The sequence below is a fragment of the Oncorhynchus tshawytscha genome, linkage group LG16 (assembly GCF_018296145.1).
Source record: "Oncorhynchus tshawytscha isolate Ot180627B linkage group LG16, Otsh_v2.0, whole genome shotgun sequence".
Classification (NCBI taxonomy): Eukaryota; Metazoa; Chordata; class Actinopteri; order Salmoniformes; family Salmonidae; genus Oncorhynchus; species Oncorhynchus tshawytscha.
In genome coordinates this window covers 38,742,227-38,765,753 of record NC_056444.1, presented here as the reverse complement: position 1 = coordinate 38,765,753, position 23,527 = coordinate 38,742,227, and the positions used below count along the sequence as shown (strand labels likewise).

The 23,527-nt window shown below is 43.4% G+C and overlaps 1 protein-coding gene across 3 annotated transcripts in view; it reads left to right on the top strand.

The window, feature by feature from the left end:
- Positions 1 to 21,782, top strand: part of LOC112215634 (RNA-binding protein 33) — a 46,649-nt gene extending 24,867 nt beyond the window's left edge. For 2 of the 3 annotated variants that reach the window (XM_024374823.2, XM_024374822.2), the window contains exons 11-19: positions 2,504 to 2,630; positions 4,706 to 5,073; positions 5,939 to 6,238; positions 6,474 to 6,776; positions 7,610 to 8,248; positions 15,441 to 15,608; positions 16,488 to 16,757; positions 16,931 to 17,019; positions 17,162 to 21,782. In XM_024374823.2, coding sequence (XP_024230591.1) covers positions 2,504 to 2,630; positions 4,706 to 5,073; positions 5,939 to 6,238; positions 6,474 to 6,776; positions 7,610 to 8,248; positions 15,441 to 15,608; positions 16,488 to 16,757; positions 16,931 to 17,019; positions 17,162 to 17,210 — 2,313 coding nt within the window. In that variant the 3' untranslated portion in view covers positions 17,211 to 21,782. The remainder of the gene's footprint in view (positions 1 to 2,503; positions 2,631 to 4,705; positions 5,074 to 5,938; positions 6,239 to 6,473; positions 6,777 to 7,609; positions 8,249 to 15,440; positions 15,609 to 16,487; positions 16,758 to 16,930; positions 17,020 to 17,161) is intronic. The other variant, XM_024374824.2, reaches the window with a different exon arrangement.
- The last annotated feature ends 1,745 nt before the right edge of the window (positions 21,783 to 23,527 follow it).

Sequence of the window (23,527 nt, the reverse complement as noted above, 5' to 3'; positions counted from 1 at the left end):
TAACCCAAAAAGTGTTAAACAAATCAAAATATATTTTAGATTCTTCAAAGTAGCCACCCTTTGTCTTGATGACAGCTTTGCACACTCTTGGCATTCTCTCAACCAGCTTCATGAGGTAGTCACCTGGAAGGCATTTCAATGAACAGGTGTGCCTTGTTAAAAGTTCATTTGTGGAATTTCTTTCCTTCTTAATGTGTTTGAGCCAAACAGTTGTGTTGTGACAAGGTAGGGGTGGTAAGGACTGGGGGTCTCTGAGGAGAGGTTTGAGAACCACTGATGTAGAGAACAGGGTGTCAAGCTAATTGATGCCCAGGCATCAGGTGGCACTGGTGCTGACTGACACCTTCTCGGGAAGAGCGTTTTATATGGATTAATGCAAATCAGACATTGACAAATGGCTGCATCCAATTGCATTTGGCGAAAGGTGTACTTATAAACCTTGTTAACAAATGAGCCAGGATCTCGCGTTTAGAGTCTGAGTACAATTTTGGCGTTTTTCAAACAACAATCGTCCTCGTCTCCTTTCCTGTCTGTGATTGTGGTGTACGTTGATAGCAGAGAGGCTCCAGTGTGTAGCAGAGCTGTTTTTCACAATTATCAGAGTTGGAGGTAGAGGCTGGGCTGATGCCTAGCATAGTGTTGGATTCCCCAGCTGTCATTCACATTTAAGCTGCTGTTGCCAGGGACTCGATTTGAAATGCAGGTGACAAAACACCCAGCAACATCCATTTACCACTGGGCAGCAGATTATGGATGATTATCATACATTACCCCCCCCAATATGTAATATCATTCTATAAAACATTTGGAAAATGTATTATGAAATATTAATCTGAGGTTCCAATTAAGAGCTAATTAGGGGCTATGGCGATAGAAACTGCTAGTCAAGAATACATTTTTAGGTTTGTAATTTGGCCCAAATGTACATTTCTTGAGTCTAGCATAAAATATTATCCAGCATATCAAGGGACTGGTGGTTAAAATATAATATATTTTGCCATTTGTTCCAAATGTGAATATGTTGTAATATCATCAGGTTAGTTATTGAAAAGATAAAAGTAGCCTAGGTTCCACATTGTCCAAGCTACAAAGATGACATTAAAAGGTGACATTGAAGTCACATCAGGGCAAATTTCTTTCTGATGGTGGAGGCACTTGTCTAACATATCTTTTAGTCTCGTTGGTCAACAGTACCATTGTCCTTTACATATGAAATTCCTCCATAAACAGTGGCAACAATGTGAAATTTGTACAAGACAATATGTCCAAAGAGGGACCGACCAAAACAAATGCCACTTCTAATCCTCTTCATTTCCATTTCTCAGTGAATGGTTTGACATATGACCCGGTCCATTGTATGACGTTTGTTTTAGCTAGCCCTCCTCTTTCCGAGAGGGATATCTGCAGCATCAGTTACACATTGAGCACCTCTCAGCCTGTTTATCAAGGATTAGCACTCAGTGCGGATGAGCCGCGTTATCAAATTCATACAAATTTCCAGAGGTATTATGTAGGCAACCGAGTCTCCATTGTGTAAACCGGACTGACCTTTGGAACAGAGCGATAATGTCCAAACTAACAATATGATCCGCTCCCTCTCGTCCTCTGCTTCGTTAAGCCCCGTTGATTAACTTTCTGTTAAGCAACTTTGGCGACTCTCTCTCCCTTCCAGCACTCAAAACGCGCCTCTATCCATTTCTAAATGCCGGCAGTCTACCGGCGAATCAAGGTGGATTAAGCCTAGATAGCATTTTAAGTAATTTACAAAGGGGCGAGGAGGATGGAGGCCTAAGCAACCCAGTTGTGGAATTGCCACGTTTTGAGTTGAAGGTTAATTTTTCAACAGAGACGGATGTTTAAGCGAATAAAGGAGAGACCGGCTATGGGAGGGGGAGGGGGGGATCTTATTCCGAGGAGGGATTATGGGATCGTTATCTGCTGCTTTTCCTTGAAGGTAGACTAGACGGAGCACTATGGGGGGATTTTGTGCTGTGTGGAAAGCTGTTGTACATACACAATGGGTAGATGAAACAAAGAAATTAGCACTGATCTAACACAAGCCCAATATGCTTTGCCGTCCATGTTCCCGAAACGCGAGCAGGTCCCGTCAACAAACTTCTATGTAGGCTTTAGTGCAGGTTTACCATAGAGATCCATTGTGTTATACGATTGTTTACGATTTTTTTTAGCCGTTTCTCAAATTAATGTTTTCCTGGCCAAGATGGTAGATTTTTAGGATGCCAAATGAACACTAGTGAATTTAGAGGTTTACTCTCACTTATTCTCAATGGTATTTCTCACAAAATGGTGTAAACATTGATACATTTTACCCAAGTCAACATCATGCCTAATGAGAATCAATTCCGAGCACTCGCTCCCTTTGTAGTATAATATTGTTACCCGAAATGCACCCTTTTCATTAGTTTTAATTAGTTTGTGATTACTGTGGTTTCCAATGTGGAATTCAATGTATGAGTGTGTGTGCACCTCTCCCCCCTCACAGGGATCAGGGGACTTCCAGCAGCAGCACATGCCTGGTAATTTTGGCCAGAGGCCCCCGCATCACATGGAGCCCTGGAGGAACCAGCCCCCCCCCGCCCCCCAGGACAGAGAGCCCTTCTTTATCGGGGGTGAGACCACAGCCTGCATCTCAAATGGCACCCTTTTTTCCTATTTAGAGCACTACTTTTGTCCCAAATGTCACCCTATTCCCTATATAGTGAATTACTTTTGACCAGGGCCCGCTCGTCATAAGTAGTGCGCTATATAGGTAACAGGGTGCCATTTGGGATGCAAACCTCCTCACCTAGACACACACACCTAGCTTGCCCACCCACGTGTCCTTCCCTGCCTTTAAGGGGTTAAATAGTCTATCTTAGCATATCTAAGCCTTCTGGGCATTAACCCCTAGCAGTATACCTTCAGGGTACGCTGCGAGCGTAATTGCAGAGTTCCATTAACTAAATTAATGTTATACAGTGCCTTCAGAATGTATTCACATCCTTTGACTCTTTCCACATTTTGTTGTGTTACAAAGTGGGATTAAAATGAATTTAATTAGATTTTTTTTTGTCAATGACCTACACAAAATACTCTAATGTAAAAGTGGAAGAAAAATGGGTACTTTTCTAAAAAGTACTAATACTGTATATCTTGATTAGATGAATAAGCATTCAACCCCCTGAGTCAATACATGTTATAATCAACTTTGGCAGCGATTACAGATGTGAGTAATTTTTTTAATTTGTTCTTCAAGCTCTGTCAAATTGGTTGTTGATCATTGCTAGACAACCATTTTCAGGTATTGCCATAGATTTTCAACCAGATTTAAGTCAGGAACAATCACTGTGATCTTGGTAAGCAACTCCAGTATAGATGTGGCCTTCTGTTTTAGGTTGTTGTCCTGCTGAAAGGTAAATTCGTCTCCCAGTGTCTGGTGGAAAGCAGACTGAACCAGGTTTTCCTCTGGGATTTTGCCTATGCTTAGCTCCATTCCGTTTCTTCTTTATCCTGAAAAACTACCCAGTCCTTAACGATTACAAGCATACCCATAACATGATGCAGCCATCACTATGCTTGAAAATATGGAGTGTGGTAGTCAGTATTGTGTTGTATTTGATTTGCCCCAAACATAACACTTTGTATTCAGGACAAAAAGTGAATTACTTTGCCACATTTTTTGCAGTATTACTTTAGTGCCTTGTTGCAAACAGGGTGCATGTTTTGGACTATTTCTATTCTGTACAGGCTTCCTTCTTTTCACTGTCACTTAGGTTAATATTGTGGAGTAACTACAATGTTGTTGATCCATCCTAAGTGTTCTCCTATCACAGCCATTATACTCTCTAACTGTTGTATAGTCACCATTGGCCCATTGGTGAATTCCCTGAGCAGTTTCCTTACTCTCCAGCAACTGAGTTAGGAAGGACACCTGTATCTCACCATGCTCAAAGGGATATTCAATGTCAGATTTTGATCCCCATCTACCAATAGGTGCCCTTCTTTGTGAGGCATTGGAAAACCTCTCTGGTCTTTGTGGTTGAATCTATGTTTGAAATTCACTGCTTGACTGAGGGACCTAATTGTATGTGTGGGGTACAGATATGAGGTAGTCATTCAAAAAACATGTTAAACACCATTATTGCACACAGTCAGTCTTTGCAACTTTTTGTGTGCAATCTTACTTAGGCTTGCCATAACAAAGGCGTTGAATACATATTGACTCAAGACACTTCAGCTTTTAATTTTTAATTCATTTGTAGAAATCCCGAAAATCATAATTCCACTTTGACATTATGGGGTATTCTGTGTAGGCCAGGTTCTCAATTTAATACATGTTCTATTCATGCTATAACACAACAACATGTGGAAAAAGTCAAGGGGTGTGAATACTTTCTGAACGCAACTGTATGTATGTGCACCGACATGCTTTCGAATGAGTCGGGGCTCCTAATATACAAGCGTATCACACATTTTCTAAATCACTGCTTATGTGGAATGAAATATTGGTGTTGTGTTATTTTCTGTTGATAGAGATGTAGGCCTATGTGTGCTGCTTCCCTCAGCCTTAGTCCATGCAGCCAAGACTCGAGGCAGTCGCTGTCTGATGTATTAAAAGTGAGTGGGAAATGTGGCGACTCAGCAAACAACTTGACGTCTCTGTTGTGGATTTTTCCTCCCTCCTACTTCCCCTCCTGTTCTATAGACCCAGGGCGGTTCCCTGGGCAACAGCAGCACATGTTCGAGCACCAGAACCCTGGCTTACTCATAAACAGTAACAACCATCAGATCCCCAGCCAGGGCCACATGGCCTTCAACCAGCCAGGCCTAGGAGGGTTCAACCAGCCAGGCCAGGGTCCAGGGGGCCAGCTAGGGCTGTTCCAGAGAGAGCCCCCCAGACCCAACCTGCCTCCCCAGGGCCACCAGGGCATGGCCAGCCTGACGGGGCTCGGTGGACCCCCCAACACCAGGCCTTTCATGGGCCACATTCAGCCTGGGTTTCAGCAGCAGCAGGTGCCCCCCGGGCCCTTCCCCCTGCAGCAGCTCCAGTTTGGGATGCAGGTACGGATGAGAGTAAGTGAATCATCTAACAATGAACGTGTGTGGCGGTGGCCTGCGCTTTGCCTGTGCAAGGTGGAGTGGAATGATTCAGGGGTTGGTCCACAACTGGGTATGTGTTGTCTATTGCTGAAGTATTTACTGGGCATAGATGGAAATCACTTCAGTTTATATTGTATACTATTGGTTTTTACAAGCTTCTTCACAATTAGTGATTATGGGGTTGCAGGTGGTTAGAGCGTTGGGCCAGTAACCGAAAGGTTGCTAGATCGAATCCCCGAGCTAACAAGGTAAAAATCTGTCGTTCTGCCCCTGATCAAGGCAGTTAACCCACTGTTCCTAGGCCGTCATTGTAAATAAGAATTTGTTCTTAACTGACTAGCCTAGTTAAATAAAGGTTCAATAAAGAAATAAAACAATTATACAATACCTGTTGGGATACATATCAAATGTGAAATATGGTCCTTATTCTAAGTTCATTAATTTTGTACCGTTCTTACTCGGTTATAAAAATATTGGAACCGCTTGTTGAATATCCCCTGTTTAGTGAAAAAGTCATTAAAACAGCTAAAATTTCTCAGAGAGACCTTCCCATGCGGTATGAATGGTGATGCGCAGACAAGAGTGCCCTCTAGTGTACGGCTCATTGTTCTACCTCTGTTGCCGCGGCTATATGAGGACACCGATTGGAGGTTAATCATATGCATGTAACCATTTCTCCTTACAGAAGCTCCAATCGCCTGCATATGAGAACTTTAGAAGTGTGGCTGATTTATTTTTATTGTTTCAAGTTGTAAGTCAAAACAGTCCATCTTTTACCCTGTCTGTCAGAATCATTCATTCTGCCCGCTTTGTCTTTTTGCGTTGAAATTAAAACTAGGGCTTGATGCAGCACGGCCCTCCCCACTCGCACCTCCAGCATCACGACTTGCCTCTCTCCCATCAACAACAACAACAACAGCAGCAGCACCACAGACAGGACCTGTCTCAGCCGCCCCCCCACCACCACCCACAGCACCAGCTCCACCCCAACGAGCAGCGGCAAGGCCCCATGATGCACCACGGCGGTGGGCAGGGCCAGCCCCTCTTTCACCAGATGCAGCAGCACGGCAGCCCCAGACAGACGCACCCTGGCGGACCCCACCCACAGCAACGGAACGCCCCCATCAGGCCCCGTATGGTGAGCAGCTACTATCGGTCGTAGGACTATTTGGATTCATGACACGTTCCAACTGATTTCGAAGGAATCAATGTGCTTTGCTTTCAATAAAAAAAACAATGTGCACAGAAGAAAAAAAATCACATTAGCTTGATATATCTATATAACCAATGTCAGTTCGGAAGTGGCTAGTGATTTTAGAATATGATTGTGATCAAAACACTAACAAAATATAAATCCCCCCCCCCTTGCACAGAACCCTCCTGCACTGAAAGTCCTTCCCCAGCGCAACAGCAACCTCCGCGAGCTCCCCGTGGCACCTGGCAACCAAAACATGAACAATGTCCGCCCCGCCTCGGCGCCCAACGTCAGGCCCGTTGCCAGGGCAATGCAGGCGGGGGTGCGACCGAGCCTGAACGCTTGGCCGGTCCCCGGCGGTGGCAGAGGGAGAGCCCAGCCTACTGCTGCCAACAAGGCTGCAGCACAGCTACCTGGACCACCTGAAAGAACGGTGGTTCGCAGGGATTCCACAGGCACTCAGCCAAACATAGCAGTACAGGTCAGTCCTGCACCACGTTTGTTTCCCCGTTTTGGCCATGACCTCAACACCGTTTTGTTTAGACACTACTTTTGAGTGCACCCCAAACGGCGCCCTATTCCCTACATAGTGTAAATAGGGCTCTGGTCAAAAGTGGTGCACTATGTAGGGAATTAGGGTGCCATTTGGGACGCACCCAAAGGTAGTGTCTAAATAAAACGGCGTTGAGGTCATTGCCAAAACAGGGAAACAAAGGCAAACGGCTTGGATTCTCATGTGTGACTCAGTATAGTTGAGAAAGTGGCTTCTTCAGTTTCACCAATCATTTTGTATTTTTTTACCATCACATTTAAGGCGTGGCGATAATTTGAGAATTTTGACAGACATTGTGCCTGTAAAATTCAGTAACCTGACATATTAAGCCGTGCTAAGCCCGCCGTGTTCAGTTAGATGGGGCAGTGAATGCTATTCTGTTTATTAATGGCCGATCATAAGGTTATAAATTAGTTGAGACTCGTTCACCGGGGAGTCCATTGGAAACGGGATCAATATCATAGTATATTTCTCTGGGGTATCGCTTCTCATTACTGCTGTGAATGTCACACCAATTTAGACGGTTCCAGTGGTAGTCACTGCAGCTCTGTGACTGCACCCTATTCCCTATAGTGCACCCGCGCTAGTTGAAAATAGTGCACTATAAAGGGAATAGGTTGAGGGGCACTGTGTGCCCATAGGACTTTGGTCAAATGTAGTGCACTATATAGGGAATAGGGTGCCAGTGGGGATGCTACCCATGTTACTAGCTCATGGAGAGTGTGTGTGTGATGTTTCTCATACTGTTTGGTTGGTTGCAGGATCCTGATGAGGACGAAGAGACGCGCCAGTACCGTCTGAAGATCGAGGAGCAGAAGCGACTCCGGGAGGAGATCCTGAAGAGGAAGGAGATGAGGAGGCAGATGCAAGCCGGCGTTCGCAAGAAGGAGCTTCTGGAACGCATCAACGGCCAGGGCGACCCACCACAACAACAGCAGCAGAGGCAGTTTCCACCTAAACCCCAACAGCCCCAGCAAGGTTCTATTGCCTTCCCTCCTAACTGCACTCCACCGACGCCCCCCGCGCTCCGCCAGAACGTGAAGACCCGCCTGCAGATGACCAAGGGCCCGGGTCAGCAAGCCCCAGCGCCAGGCTGGCAGGGGGGCCAACAGGGGCAGAACACGGGCCCCGGTTCCAACCCTACCCAGCAGGCCCAGCAACAACATCAGCAGCAGAGGAGGAATGTTACCCAGCTGAACCCTATCAGACCAGGGGGACCCACTGCCCTGGGGAACATGCCCATGCAGGGAGCCCTGATGGCAGGTCTGAGTCCAGGCCAGGCCCAGGCTCTGGGGCCTAAGTCAGGGGTGAAGAGAACTGTGATGCAGCGAGCCAATAGTGGAGACAGAGCGGGGCCACACATCCCACAGAAAGTTAGAGTTGTCAAGCTTCTAGGAGGGGTGAGTGTCTGGTTTGGTCATTTGTTTTTAGACTTGACAAATATAGGATTGCAAAATTCTCCTGGAATCAGGAGGGAAATCTGAAATCCTTTAACAAGGATATTTGGAAAACATGGACATTTGGGAAAATGTACTGGAATTTTACAACCTTAGACAAACGGTATCTTTATTGTTTGGTTAGTGCCTTTGTCCCTCCACCCTCCATCATTGTTCCCATTGAATTCAACTCAAGAATTTCCAGATACTTTTAAATGTCACTCACTCCCTAGGAGGAACTCATTTTTTGTAACCTATTCGGAATGACATATCTCTGTCGGTTTCATTTTGGCAAAATGGATCCAAAGTGTCTGATTCCCTTTGTTTGAGTGGTGGTATTGAGGATTAGGTGCTTCCACACCAATCTTACCTTTTAAACAAGGAAAGGCGCCAGTCAATAAACTGTCTGGCATTCATCTGACATTTATCGCATTTATTTGGTAGCGACACCAGTCCACTGCCCTCAAAGGTTGGTGTCTGTCCTTTTAAAGGCAAAAAGATAAAGACAAGGGAACTTGGAAGTGTAAAACAGAAAAGAGCGTTATAAGCCAACTGTGTCCCCGATTCAATCCCTCCTTTGTCAGCGTCGATCATTTTATTCTCATTTGATCAAGTCACTGCCGCCGCCTTAATTATGAATTCATCTCGTTTGTAAACTGGAAATGGCTTTGTGTTCAAACATTCATATTTGTTGTTGAGGCCTTTGTGAGATGTGATGGTATTTTGGAGTAAGCTGCGTTGTCGCCATCCCAGAGGATAAGGCTGTAAAGGCTGAATCGCAGGCTCTCTCTCTCTCTCTCTCTCTCTCTCTCTCTGCTGCCTTAGATTAAGATAACTGGGTGTCAGCCGCGTTAATAGAAACCTGTGCCGAGCTATCTGAAGTGCCGCATCTCAGAGGGAGAACGAGAGAGAGGGAGGGAGCCCATAGCTGTGCTGAAAAGCAGATTCTCCTGATGCTCTCTCTTCCACATTGTTCCGCTGTCATCGACGGCAGCCTGACGATGTTCTTTCCCTCGCTCTCTCCTTCTCTCTCCCTCCCTCTCGCGCTCTCCATCAGCCGTCTCTCAGGTGTGTGAGCTATAGAAACGTCAACCGTCAACCCCCGACACGTGGCAATTAATCTTCCTTTAACAGGGCGGCTCTGCGCCATAATACCTGTGTGTAAAAAAGAGTCACCACTTTTGAGGGATTTGGATTTGTATAGCTTAGGCAGCGCAGATAAGGAGGAAATTAAATTTTCATCAGACAGAACAGGGCCCTACAATGCAACACGCGGCACAAAAGCAAGTGGGGTGGGGAGTAGAGGGGGTGGGGTAAAGGGACAGGGAACATGTCACTCGGTTGTAATGCAGCTTAGCATCTGATGGGTGCAATCAGCAGCTGAAGATTTCTATAGGAGGATTAATCCATTTGCTGGGGGGCAAGAGACGGGTCAGTCATATATATCACTGCTGTCTTTCTCTCCACCGTTCTCTCCCTCCCCGGTATTGATCTGTCACATTTAGAATAAGAGAGGAGACGATTTAGAATAAGAGAGGAGACGAGAGACGACCTTTCAGCTGTGTCAGCCTGTGCGTGTTTGTGTGTCGTGTGTGTATAAGCATGGTAATCGTAGGCTGCACAGCCCTAGCTATCTGTAACTCTATTTAATAACGAGTGTGTCCATCCACCATTCCGTGTTGTATCCATTCACAGCATGAGGCCCACACTGCTCCACCTCAAAGCTAATGTCTTCATGGGTATTGTGAGGTGTGAACGGGGAAGCCAGACTCGCTTCAGACATTGCTTTGGCGGTCCATTTTGGCAGGATCTTTTTCAACCATTCTGGAATCCGTGATCGGTCTGTGTTCTCTGCATCGCCGGGCACTTGTGTTGATTTCAAGGACTTAGGACTCCAGTCGGACAATACACTGTATAACTGTGTGTTAAAACCAAGAAATGTGTGGAAAGGCAATCGATCAGAGGGTATATGTCCGAAATGGCAACCTATTCCCTACAAAGTGTACAACTTCTGACCAGAGCCCCTATGGGTAGTGCACTACAGTCAAAAGGAGTGCAGTGCCTTCACAAAGTATTCATACCACTTGACTTATTCCACATTTTGTTGTGTTTCAGCCTGAATTCAAAATGGATGATATATAATTGTTGTTCACCCATCTACACACAATACCCCATAATGACAAAGTAAAAACATTACATTTTAGAAAATGTATTGAAATTGAAATACAGATTTATATAATTTACTGAAGTATTCACACCCCCAAGTCAATGCTTTATAGAAGCACCTTTGGCAGCGATAACAGCTGTGAGTCTCTATAGGTAAGTCTCTAAGAGCTTTCCACACTTGGATTGTGCAACATTTGCCCATTATTCTTTTCAAAATTCTTCAAGCTCTGTCATTCGTTGTTGATCATTGCTAGACAGCCATTTTCAGGTCTTGCCATAGATTTTCAAGTAGATTTAAGTCAAAGCCACTCAGTGAAAGTTCCTATCTTCTTGGTATGCAACTCCAGTGTAAGTGTGTGGCCTTGTGTTTTAGGTTATTGTCCTGCTGAAAGGTAAATTCGTCTCCCAGTGTCTGGTGGAAAGCAGACTGAACCAGGTTTTCCTCTAGGATTTTGCCTATGCTTAACTCCATTCTGTGTCTTTTTTTTATCCTGAAAAACTCTCCAGTCCTTAAAGATTACAAGCATAACCATAACATGATGCAGCCACCCATATGCTTGAAAATATGGAGAGTGATACTCAGTACTTTTATTGGATTTGTCCCAAACATAACACTTTGTTTTCAGGACAAAGCTTTACCACATTTATTGCAGTATTACTTTTGTTGCGAACAGGATGCATGTTTTGGAACATGTTTTTATTCTGTACAGGCTTCTTTCTTTTCACACTGTTAATTAGGTCAGTATTATGGAGTAACTACAATGTTGTTGATCCATCCTCGGTTTCCTTCTATCACAGCCATTAAACTCTGTAACTGTTTTAAAGTCACCATTGGCCTCATGGTGAAAACCCTGAGTGGTTTCCTTCCTCTCCGGCAACTCTGTTAGGAAGGACGCCCGTATCTTTGTAGTGACATGGTGTATTGATACACTATCCAAAGTGTAATAAATAACTTCATCATGCTCAAAGAGATATTCAATGTCTGCTTTTTATTTTTCCCATCTACCAATAGGTGCCGCCCTTAGCCAACCATAGCAAAACCTCCCTGGTCTACAGAGATGAGGTAGTCACAAAAAAATCATGTTGACCCTTGGCCTACAATTTCCGCGCCCCTACAGAAATCTAACATGATAACAAAACATTATTATCAAAATCCGTCTGTTTAAGCTAAAGATATCTGTTTTTTTTTTGTTGCCTGGGCTGTGTCTCAATCCACCGCACCCGCCGATATTACATTTCCACATCTGCGGTGAAAGGTGGCAGAGCTAGAGCGGTGTTTGTCAGACCATGAGACATCCCGAAAATCGTTCTTACAAAAACATCTGTAACGGTTTGGCCTGCAAACTATTATGACCACTACTAAGACTTATCATAAGGTCCCTGGTACTCATTTTTAAAAATGAATGGAAGTATATATGGAGTTTAGTGCCTAAAATAAGGGGATAAATAAATAATTTCTTTGATCTCTCAGATATACAGTTGAAGTCGGAAGTTTTGTTTTAGGTCAGTTAGGATCACCACTTTATTTTAAGAATGTGAAATGTCAGAATAATACTAGAGAGAATAATTTATTTCAGCTTTTATTTCTTTCATCACATTCCCAGTGGGTCAGAAGTTTACATACACTAAATTAGTATTTGATAGCATTGCCTTTTAAATTGTTTAACTTGGGTCAAATGTTTCAGGTAGCCTTCCACAAGCTTCCCACAATAAATTGGGTGAATTTTGGCCCCTTCCTCCTGACAGAGCTGGTGTATATGAGTCATGTTTGTAGGCCTCCCTGCTCGCACACGCTTTTTCAATTCTACCCACATATTTTCTATAGGATGAGGTAAGGGCTTTGATGTCCACTCCAATACCTCGACTTTGTTGTCCTGAAGCCATTTTGTCACATTTTGTCTTTGGAAGTATGCTTGGGGTCATTGTCCATTTGGAAGACCCATTTGCAACCAAGCTTTGATGTCTTGAGATGTTGCTTCAATACATCCACATCATTTTCTACCTCATGATGCCATCTATTTTGTGAAGTGCACCAGTCCATCCTGCAGCAAAGCACCTCCACATCATGATGCTGCTACCAATGTGCTTGACGGTTGGGATGGTGTTCTTCGGCTTGCAAGCCTCTCCCTTTTTCCTCCAAACATAACGATGATCATTATGGCCAAACAGTTGTATTTTTGTTTCATCAGACCAGAGTACATTTTTCCAAAAAGTACGATCTTTGTCCCCATGTGCAGTTGCAAACCGTAGTTTGGCTTTTTTATGTCGGTTTTGGAGCAGTGGCTTCTTCCTTGCTGACCTGCCTTTCAGGTTATGTTGATATAGGACTCGTTTTACGGTGGATATGGATACTTTTGTACCTGTTTCCTCCAGCATCTTCACAGGGTCCTTTGCTGTTGTTCTGTGATTTGATTCGCACCAAAGTACGTTTATCTTTAGGAGACGGAACGCGTCTCCTTCCTGAGCAGTATGACGGCTGAGTGGTCCCATGGTGTTTATACTTGCGTACTATTGTTTGTACAGATGAACGTGGTACCCTCAGGCGTTTGGAAATTGCTCCCAAGGATGAACCAGACTTGCGGAGGTCTCCAATTTATTTTCTGAGGTCTTGGCTGATTTCTTTTGATTTTCTCATGATATCAAGTAAAGAGAGGCACTGAGTTTGAAGGAAGTTTGAAGGAAGGCCTTGAAATATATCAACAGGTACACCCCAATTGACTCAAATGATGTCAATTAGCCTATCAGAAGCTTCTAAGGCCATGACATTATTTTCTGGATTTTTCCAAGCTGTTTCAAGGCACAGTCAATTTAGTGTATGTAAACTTCTGACCCACTGGAATTGTGATGCAGTGAATTATGAGTGAAATAATCTGTCTGTAAACAATTGTTGGAAAAATGACTTGTGTTGTATACAGTCTTGGCCAAAAGTTTTGAGAATGACACAAATATTAATTTTCACAACGGTTGCTGCTTCAGTGTCTTTATATATTTTTGTCAGATGTTACTATGGAATACTGAAGTATAATTACAAGCATTTCATAAGTGTCAAATGCTGTTATTGACAATTGCATTAAGTTGGTGCAAAGAGTCAATATTTGCAGTGTTGACCCTTCTTTTTCAAGACCTCTGCAATCCGCCCTGGCGGATGGCAGGCCATTCTTGCATAATCAATGCTTGGAGTTTGTCAGAATATGTAGGGTTTTGTTTGTCCACCCGCCTCTTGAGGATTGACCACAAGTTCTCAATGGGATTAAGGTCTGGGGAGTTTCCTGGCCATGGACCCAAAATATCAATGTTTTGTTCCCCGAGCCACTTAGTTATCACTTTTGCCTTAATGGCAAGGTGCTCCATCATGCTGGAAAAGGCATTGTTCGTCACCAAACTGTTCCTGGGTGGTTGGGAGAAGTTGCTCTCGGAGGATGTGTTGGTACCGTTCTTTATTCATGGCTGTGTTCTTAGGCAAAATGGTGAGTGAGCCCACTCCCTTGGCTGAGAAGTAACCCCACACATGAATGGTCTCAGGATGCTTTACTGTTGGCATGACACAGGACTGATGGTAGCGCTCACCTTGTCTTCTCCGGACAAGCTTTTTTCTGGATGCCCCAAACAATCAGAAAGGGGATTCATCAGAGAAAATGACTTTACCCCAGTCCTCCGCAGTCCAATCCCTGTACCTTTTGCAGAATATCAGTCTGTCCCTGATGTTTTTCCTGGAGAGAAGTGGCTTCTTTGCTGCCCTTCTTGACACCAGGCCATCCTCCAAAAGTCTTTGCCTCACTGTGCGTGCAGATGCACTCACACCTGCCTGCTGCCATTCCTGAGCAAGCTCTGTATTGGTGGTGCCCCGATCCCGCAGCTGAATCAACTTTAGGAGACGGTCCTGGCACTTGCTGGACTTTCTTGGGCACCCTGAAGCCTTCTTCACAACAATTGAACCACTCTCCTTGAAGTTCTTGATGATCCGGTAAATGGTTGATTTAGGTACAATCTTACTGGCAGCAATATCCTTGCCTGTGAAGCCCTTTTTGTGCAAAGCAATGATGACGGCACATGTTTCCTTGCAGGTAACCATGGTTGACAGAGGAAGAACAATGATTCCAATTACCACCCTCCTTTTGAAGCTTCCAGTCTGTTATTCGAACTCAATTAGCATGACAGAGTGATCTCCAGCCTTGTCCTCGTCAACACTCACACCTGTGTTAACGAGAGAATCACTGGTCCTTTTGTGGCAGGGCTGAAATGCAGTGGAAATGTTTTTGGGGGATTCAGTTCCTTTGCATGGCAAAGAGGGACTTTGCAATTAATTGTAATTCATCTGATCACTCTTCATAACATTCTGGAGTATATGCAAATTGACATCATACAAACTGAGGCAGCAGACTTTGTGAAAATGTATATTTGTGTCATTCTCAAAAATTTGGGCCACAACTGTACAAAGTAGATGTCCTAGGATACTGACAGACACTTCAGAACAAACTTATTTTTTATATTTTTTGGGACCAAATGTTACTCCATGTATTGAATCTGTTATTCAATGCGTTTCTGTTGGCTAATAGTAGTAGTGCCAAATTCAATGTTTCATCCAATAATTTTTTTAATATATTTTTTGTTGATACACTATTATTGCACACCGAGTGTGTCCATGCAACTTATGTGACTTGTTAAGCACCTTTTTACACCTGAACTTATTTAGGCTTGCCATAACAAAGTCGTTGAATACTTACTAACTAAAGACATTTTGGCTTTTAATTCTTTATTAATTTGTTAAAATGTCAAAAACTTAGTTCCACTTTGACATTATGAGGTATTGGATGTAGGCCAGTGACAAATGTCAATTTAATCCATTCTAAATTCAGGCTGTAACAACAAAATGCGGAAAAAGGCAAGGGGTATGAATACTTTCTGAACGCACTGTATATAGGGAATAGGGTGCAATTTGGGACACTGCCCTGCAATCTATTTATTTTTCCCTGTGCTGTGTGATCTCCAGGGAGTAGATGTGAGTGGTATCAGCGCCCCCATCCAGCAGCAGGCCACCAGGCCAGCCCCCCATCTCCGCCAGGGCCCAGTGAGGAAGATAACCTTGGCCAACCCCCCCGGAGGACAGCCCATACAGGGCCTGGTCACACAGGGGGACAGAGGGGGCCTGGGCAACAGGGTAGGTTGTTCTCCCTCCTCACACTTAGCCCCATTTCCACCACTACACAAAATACATTAAAAATGTAACATTTCCCAAATGGCACCCTATTCCCTACATAGTGCATTACTTTTGACCAGAGCCATATGGGGTGCCATTTTGGACAGAACATGCATTTCCTCTGATGAAATTATACAAAATTGTCTAATACTGTCATATTTGTTAAGGACGGGTGTTGTGTTTTGGATAGGAGCGGTACCTAGGTCTTTCATCTTAAATATAAATGTAAGAAATCCTCTGAGCACATGGCTATTCTAGCTATGTTTTTTATACCTCTGGCATTCCCCTGCCATTTAGTAGGTTTACCATTTTGGAGTAGCTCTAGTAATATGCCAGGCTAGTATGCCAGGTATTGTAATGTTGACAAGCTGAGAGTCGGCGTGACACAGATGCTACACAGCGTCTCCTGGCATCTCTGCACGCCTGTCAGCAGCCCGCCGTCTCGGCAGACACCCTCAGCTCGGCGACGCTGACCGGGGGAAGTCAGCCACCATGATGCCTGGCTGGTTCTCTTCTCTGTACTCTGGGGTCTCGCCCTCGATGCAGCAGATGCGCGCAGGCAGCAGTATGCGCGCAGGCAGCAGTCATCATGACTTGACGTTGACGCCGTATGTAGAAATATGATGAGTCAATCGAGAAAAAGCAGCTCGGCAGCCTGGAGGTGTTTGGGTAAATAGGAGGGTGGAAAACCATCCAGTTGTTGAATTTTCACTCATGCTGAAGAACAGTAGAGCCTGGTAGATGTGTCACACATCTCGTCTCCACTCGGCTGGATACGGAATTAAAACACCAACATGCTTGCATAAGAGGTTCAAGCGGTTTTCTCCCTGCCTGGTACAGGTGGTTGTCCCTGGGCGTGGCAGAGCCAGAGGAGCAGCGGGGGCCGGAGGAGCGGGTCAGCTGGGGTGTGGGCGTGGCAGAGCCAGAGGGGCAGCGGTGGCAGGAGGAGCGGGTCAGCTGGGGTGTGGCCGCCTGATGCCCACCAGACAGAATCAGCGAGGGGCGGGGACGGGGGACAGCCAGGCCTGCACTGTGTCCATAGACGGCCTGTCTACATCCACCACGGACACGCAGCTCCAAAACCTGCTCAACTCCATCGGCCCCATCCAGGTATGCCTCCCTCCCCCCCATGTCTGTGTCCCAAACGACACCCTTTTCTCCACATATAGTGTGCTACTTTCAACCAGGGCCCAATATGGATGAGAGAAGCTTGAGATGAGAGTAGCAGCAGCTGCCCTGTTCTAAACGCATGCTCTTCCCTTCTTCTGCTTATTTGGCTGCAGATGTTCAAAATGCTGCCCCATCAGAGGAAAGCTATTGCCAAATTTCACAATCCCCAGCATGCCCTGAGTTTCCAAGTCAGCTTCAACAGGTAAATAAACCACTTTGTTTCACTCTCCCTTTTTTAAAACCCACAAATCCTAATGAGGTCATCTCTCTAAAAATTGGGCCTACACCTAACGCCAAATTAGAAAGCTTACTCAACGAGACATCCTCCTTTTGTAACCATACAGGCATATGATAGATTTGTCGCACATTGACGTGTCACTGATTGACGGCTGAAGCGAGCGGTAGAGGGAGGCGGCGAGCGCCCGGTGCGGGGACGTCGAGTCAGATGCTTATTCAACCATGAGGCCCCCGTGTACAGCTCCTTCAGCTCGATGTAACCACGTCCCTATGGAACACTAACCTACACCGTACCCTGATCCTCCTCACAACAAGCACCCCCAACCGCCTCGCCTGCAGACTGTCTACTGTGGAAATCCTCAGCACAAAGCAGCATGTTTTTTTTTCTCATAGTTGAATTGCTGTCAAGGGGGGGAGGTTCAATGCCAGTTTCATGTGACAATATGTTCATGGTCGCCGAGCTGGTGACGTTCAAACTGTGACAGAAGAAATGTGAGATATGAGAAAAGGTTTGAGTAAAAGGTTTGTGCATCGGGCACTAACAACAACAAGAGGTAGTGGTTGACACTGAATAATGGTTGCTCCCATCCTCGGCTCAGTTGTGAACACCATCGATATCAACAGTTTGAGAGAAGAGTTTTGGAGATCTGCCTGTGTATAGGCTATTGTTTTACACTGTACCTCAAGATTTTGCTCATTTTCTGAACAGGTGTTTTGGATTCGAGGAAAGCTACTTGAATAAAGCAGGTGTAGAAGAGGAGTGAGGCTTGCCACTACATCATTTTCCTTCTGGCAGTGCCATTTTCCTCCTATAGATGGCAGCATTTGATAATGATTGTGTACACTATGGGGTGGCTTTTTGGGTAGGCCCCTTCCTCAAGCGGCATTTAGTTTCTGGGTAAATGGCACTGCCTAGTGGAGAACATGTAGGAACGTGTTAAAGCCATTAACAGAAATTCTGGTCAAATGCAGTTTGAGGGGATGATTCAAACGTACACATGCACCAGGTAATGGTTCCAAGGTTGTTCGAATAGAATCTAGATTGACTGGCCGTACAAAATATAGTAAGATCTTGTTCCTAACATTAAGACTGGATAACGTGGATAATAGTGTCTATACGTTAGGTTTTCTTCTGCACTTTAAAGTTAAATGACGTTCACTGGTAAAGACTGGTTTCATTTTCCTTCTCACTCTGAAGAGTCCATTTTGGCCGGTAACCTTACTTGATCATTGAGATTTTTATTTAGTCTTTTAATTGGTTAAACACGAATAGGCCCGCCTACATTGGTGTGATCTCGAAATGGGTTTTAGACATTATTTTACTTTTCTGATGCACTCAACTTTAGTTTTGTATATATATTTTTTTTAGCGTATTCTGATTTCATTGGTACATGTCAGGTTTAGTGGGTGTGCTCCAGAATAAATTATCGTTACAAGTTCTGTTTTAAAGATTTTTGATTGGGATAATGGTCCTTTGGGATAATGATTGAAATGCTGAGTATGGCCAGTAGGCTATAAAACTATGTCAACAATATCTTTCACAGATTGATTGGAAAAATAAAGACCTTATGAAGCTTCCCGATTTTTGCAGGGTACATTTTGACATTGTAGCAGATTTGTTTGAGTTGCTATAAATTCATATTTATCTGTGTTGGATCACTGATACAATGAATGTTGTTGGCCGATTTATATTCTGAAAACTATTGATTTGGCTCATTTAGGAACAGTTGGAAGCCTGGTTTGGTCTGGTTTGGCATGACTTTCTGACTAGCTGATATTCATATAGAGCTTTAATTTAATAGTAAACTTAACTTTTGATTTAATGGTAAAACAAGGATACTGGTTTGTTGTTTTTGTGTTTGGCCAGAATTAAAAATGTCGTAGCAGTCTTGACCTTCTCATTGTAGTTTAGCATTCTGATAAGAACACCAAGCCGCAAAAGGAAAGAGGACGTTTGAGGTTTTTTTTTTTTTTTTTAACTTTCCAGAACAAAATTGATTTACAAACTCTTTCTATGCTGAGTGATTATCTAGATTAATGAACACATACATGCATGCATACATAACGCACACACAAACACACACACACAGGTCTTTTGATGTCATGAGGATATTCCCTTCCTTCAGTAGTTAATTTGATTTGGTATTGATCCATTTCAGGTTTACGAAAACCTGGTATCTGGTGCAACAAAGTCCAATTTACTTCTGAAGACAACGTATACATACTCCAGTGTTGCTGGAGGTGTAGTGAAGTTTTTATTTAGAAAATATTGTTGACATTTCCTTGCTTCCGAAAGTGGCAAACCTCGAGTAATAAGAAATGAGAATAGAACAGTCGCAGTGTAATTGCGTTATTTTGTATGTTTTTGTTCAAGTCGTTCAGAGCAATACATTTTCTGCTTCGGAAAGGTGTGGGGGCAACCATTATCAGTGTATTAGTAATGTACATAACACCAAACAAGTAGAACTTTCACCGAATGTTTATCGCTGTTTTGAGTTCTCGTTATGTGCTTTGTTGTATCAAGTTCACTTTTTATATATATATATCTATATAAAAAAAAACCTGATGTGTCCAGACTTGAATTATTCTACTAGTGTTTCGTTTGTGTGTTGAACCAAAACTGAAGAGACCCTGGACCCCGTTTCTGTTCGTAGATATTTGAAGACTTTTTTTTAAGGGGAAATAAATAAAATATGGCCTATATATATACCATGAAGATATGGGTATGTGAAGCCGATTTAACTTCTCCAGCCCACAACTTTGTCTGTGTGTCTAATGTCTATGTGTCTTGTGCTTTACGATTGAAGCTCAGTTCTGATGCAAGCTGTCATTCATTTTGATCTAATATTTTTTCTCAAGGTATTGTTTAGTTTTTATCCCCCTGGTATTGTTTCATGCGTTGACTCCCCTCCCTGTGCTGTGTTTTACCAAATCCTTTAACAATTGCCCGTTGCGCAATGAACCTTGGGATCTAGGTGTATCAGTAAGATGAGGTACTTTTTAACGTAGGCTACATATTTCCATTACATACCAATTTGGTACAAAAATATGCCATTATTTGTGGCAAGGAATCTATTGTAGTCAATTATTTGAGTATACTTATTCATAGTATATATTGAATTACCCTCATCCCTCCAACACTCAGCACTGATAATTTACAACGTATTTTAAATGCCGATAGTATTAACTGTAAGTCCAAATCTTGTGGTTTTCTGCAAGACGTAGAAGGGTACACGATGCTGAGTACAATTTTTAAGTGGTTTTGTTTTGTCGCTGTTCCCCTTTCGTGGTTTCACGTTGACTCAACTGACCTAGTTTTGTTTTGTTCCTTTTGTTTGCTTTTTCTAACTGTATTGAATTTTTAATTCTGAATCCTATGGATTTTTTAAAAAAATTAAAAGTATCGGCTATGCCATTTAAGTCACATTAGTATACGACATAAGTTATGTCTGGTAACGGAGAACAGGTTCATATTGGACCTATTTGTACCTTCTTTCTAAGGTTTTTATTGCCAATGTACTTGCATGAACTTCATGGTGAACGTAATGATTTTTATGTCATCAGGTTTGGAGCACTCCTCTAACGGTTTTAATGTTGATGATTTTTTTATTTTTAAAACTGCACTAATTTAGATTTTAAACGAGATGTTACATAGTGTCTTAGTGATTGACTGATCTGCTCATATTGTCTTGTTGTTTTTGCTATTGGTTATTTTTAATTTTTTAAATGTCGATGGTTTTCGCCCTGGAACATCCAGTGAACTGCTATGCTGCTTTACAATGTTACCACGGCCAAAACAAGACAGTTGGGGACGAAGTTAAATCTGGAGTTTAAAAGATCTCGGAACGACTAACATTTTGTTATTCTTCTCAGGTGTTTTGGATGGGATCCAGAAAGCGCTTTGTGTTTTGCAGAACCACGGCTGAGTAACCACTCCTTCTCTCCGTTATAGGTTGGATCCCGCCCACTGACACCTTGCGTCAATGCTAACACTATTTGTTTGATTTGCAGGTCCTGTGAGAACACAATTGACACATTTTTCCTCATCTTGATAATTCTGTCAATTTTGCAGCATGGTTTTGGACCTCAAACACCCGTGGCCAGACTTCTCCTTATTCCAACCTTTTTTCCTGTAACCCCCCACCTCCAAGGTTGGCGCTGACTCAGTTGAGGTGTGTTGTTATTGTGGTGGTTGTTGCTGCTCTTAACCCTCTGTATCAAGCAGGGGCCTTGCCTGGATTACCTTTGTTTGTTAGCCCAATGGATGGAGGTTAACATCTCTGTGACGACACCCGGGGGTCACAGATCAGACACACTTAAAGCCACTCGCTTCCACTCCACCCAACTCATGCCAGCTATGCTTGGCATTCAAATGTTTGGTTGGATCGTGGAAAAGGTACTACACTGATTTTCTTGTGCGGTGTGCTATTGTCAAGCACTGAAAAAAACGGACTTGAATCGTTGAAAAAAATACCAAAATGTATGTTTCACATTTGTGTTGGAAGACATGTTAATCCGTCAAGATTGTACAACCCCAAAGTTTGTGATGCAATGTTGTTGTTTAAGAACTTCAGTGTTTGTCCGTGAAATGTTTGCCTGTGATGCGTTTGGACACTGAACATTGACGCAACACGTTGAACAGTTAAATGATTTTTACAAAATATACAAGCTACAATGTACTTGGTTGAATAGTTAAGTGGTTCTTACCTAAATAAACACTTAAATGTATTTTGTCTTTTGTTTTTCTTGAAATAACTTTCAGATTGAAGACTGGGGTGTCTAGAGTTTATGAAGATAATCATAATAGTAGTAGTATAAAGAGCTTACTAGAAGCAGATAAGAAATATGCTAAAGTTATGCTTATAAACATATTTCTATGTTATTACCACTTCCTTTGAAGATTGTGGTCATGTGCTCTTTTGGGGCTCTGTAGCTTTTTCCAAGTTACTACCAAGCATCTACAGTGTTGCAGAGACACCTAGTGGTTGGTGGAAACATTAGATGCAACCCATCAAAACTTTTTCCACTAACACCTTTAATGGAAACATTCATTTTCAAGCAGCCATAATTCAATCTGCCATTGCGGCAACATAACCCCTATGAAACCAAGTTGTGTTTTCAGAAATGCCGGACGATTGCTCATGTTTGCAAATGTCACCAATTGTTCAAACTGTTGTTCAAACTGCAGCAGGCAGGCAGCAGTCAGACATGAGGCCCACGCAGGGATTAGCATGCTTTATTTACCTGCTCTGTGGAATGCTTTCACTCGGCAACTTTTGTATCTGCCAGAGACCCAAGGTCAACGCTCTGGAGGAGACGTGCCACTTTGTCCCTCCCAAGTTTCCACCTCACAATATCAACAACAACACATAATGTAGGTGACTCGAGAGAAGGAAGTGAAATTCCTAGTCATGTTGCAACAGTGTTCAGACTTCAGAAACCTTGCAGTGGCCCTACCTCTTTTTGGAGACTTAAGGAGCATTTACTCTTTACCCCCCCCCATCCCCCATTTTTCTTTTAGTCTTCGTTTGCTCTTACTTTCTGCTCAGTATAAGATGTACAGCATTACACATCAAATCAAATTTGATCGGTCACATATATATACACATTTAGCAGATGTTATTCCGGGTGTAGCAAAGTGTTTGTGTTCCTAGCTCCAACAGTGCAGTAATATCAAACAATGCACACATCTAAAAGTAAAATTATGGAATTAAGAATATATACTATCTGGAGAAGCAATGTCGGCGTGTCATTGACCATAATACAGTGTGTTTGGAGATTATTCAGGCCCCTCGACTTTTTCCACATTTTGTTACGTTACAGCCTTAATGTAAAATACATTTCATTGTTTTTTTCCCCCCACAACAATCTACACACAATACCCAAGAATGACAAATCAAAAACATGTTTTTAGAAGTGTTTGCAAATGTATCACAAATTGAAAGCTGATATCACATTTACAGAAGTATTCAGACCCTTTACTCAGTACTTTGTTGCCTTGGGTATTACGCTACAAGCTTGGCACCCCTGTATTTGGGGAGTTTATCTTTTTTTTCTGCAGATCCTCTCAAGCTCTGTTGGGGAGCGTCGCTGCACAGCTATTTTCAGGTCTCTCCAGAGATGTTTGATCAGGTTGAAGTCCGGGCTCTGGCTGGGCCACTCAAGGACATTCAGAAACTTGTCCTGAAGCCACTCCTGCATTGTCTTGGCTGTGTGCTTAGGGTCTTGGTCCTGTTGGAAGGTGAACCTTCACCCCAGTCTGAGGTCCTGAGCTCTCTGGAGCAGGTTTTCATCAAGGATCTCTCTGTATGTTGCGCTGTTCATCTTTCCCTCGATCCTGACTAGTCTCCCAGTCCCTGCCACTGAAAAACATCCCCACAGCATGATGCTACCACCACCATGCTTCACCATAAGGATGGTGCCAGGTTTCCTCCAGACATGATGCTTGGCACTCAGGCCAAAGAGTTCAATCT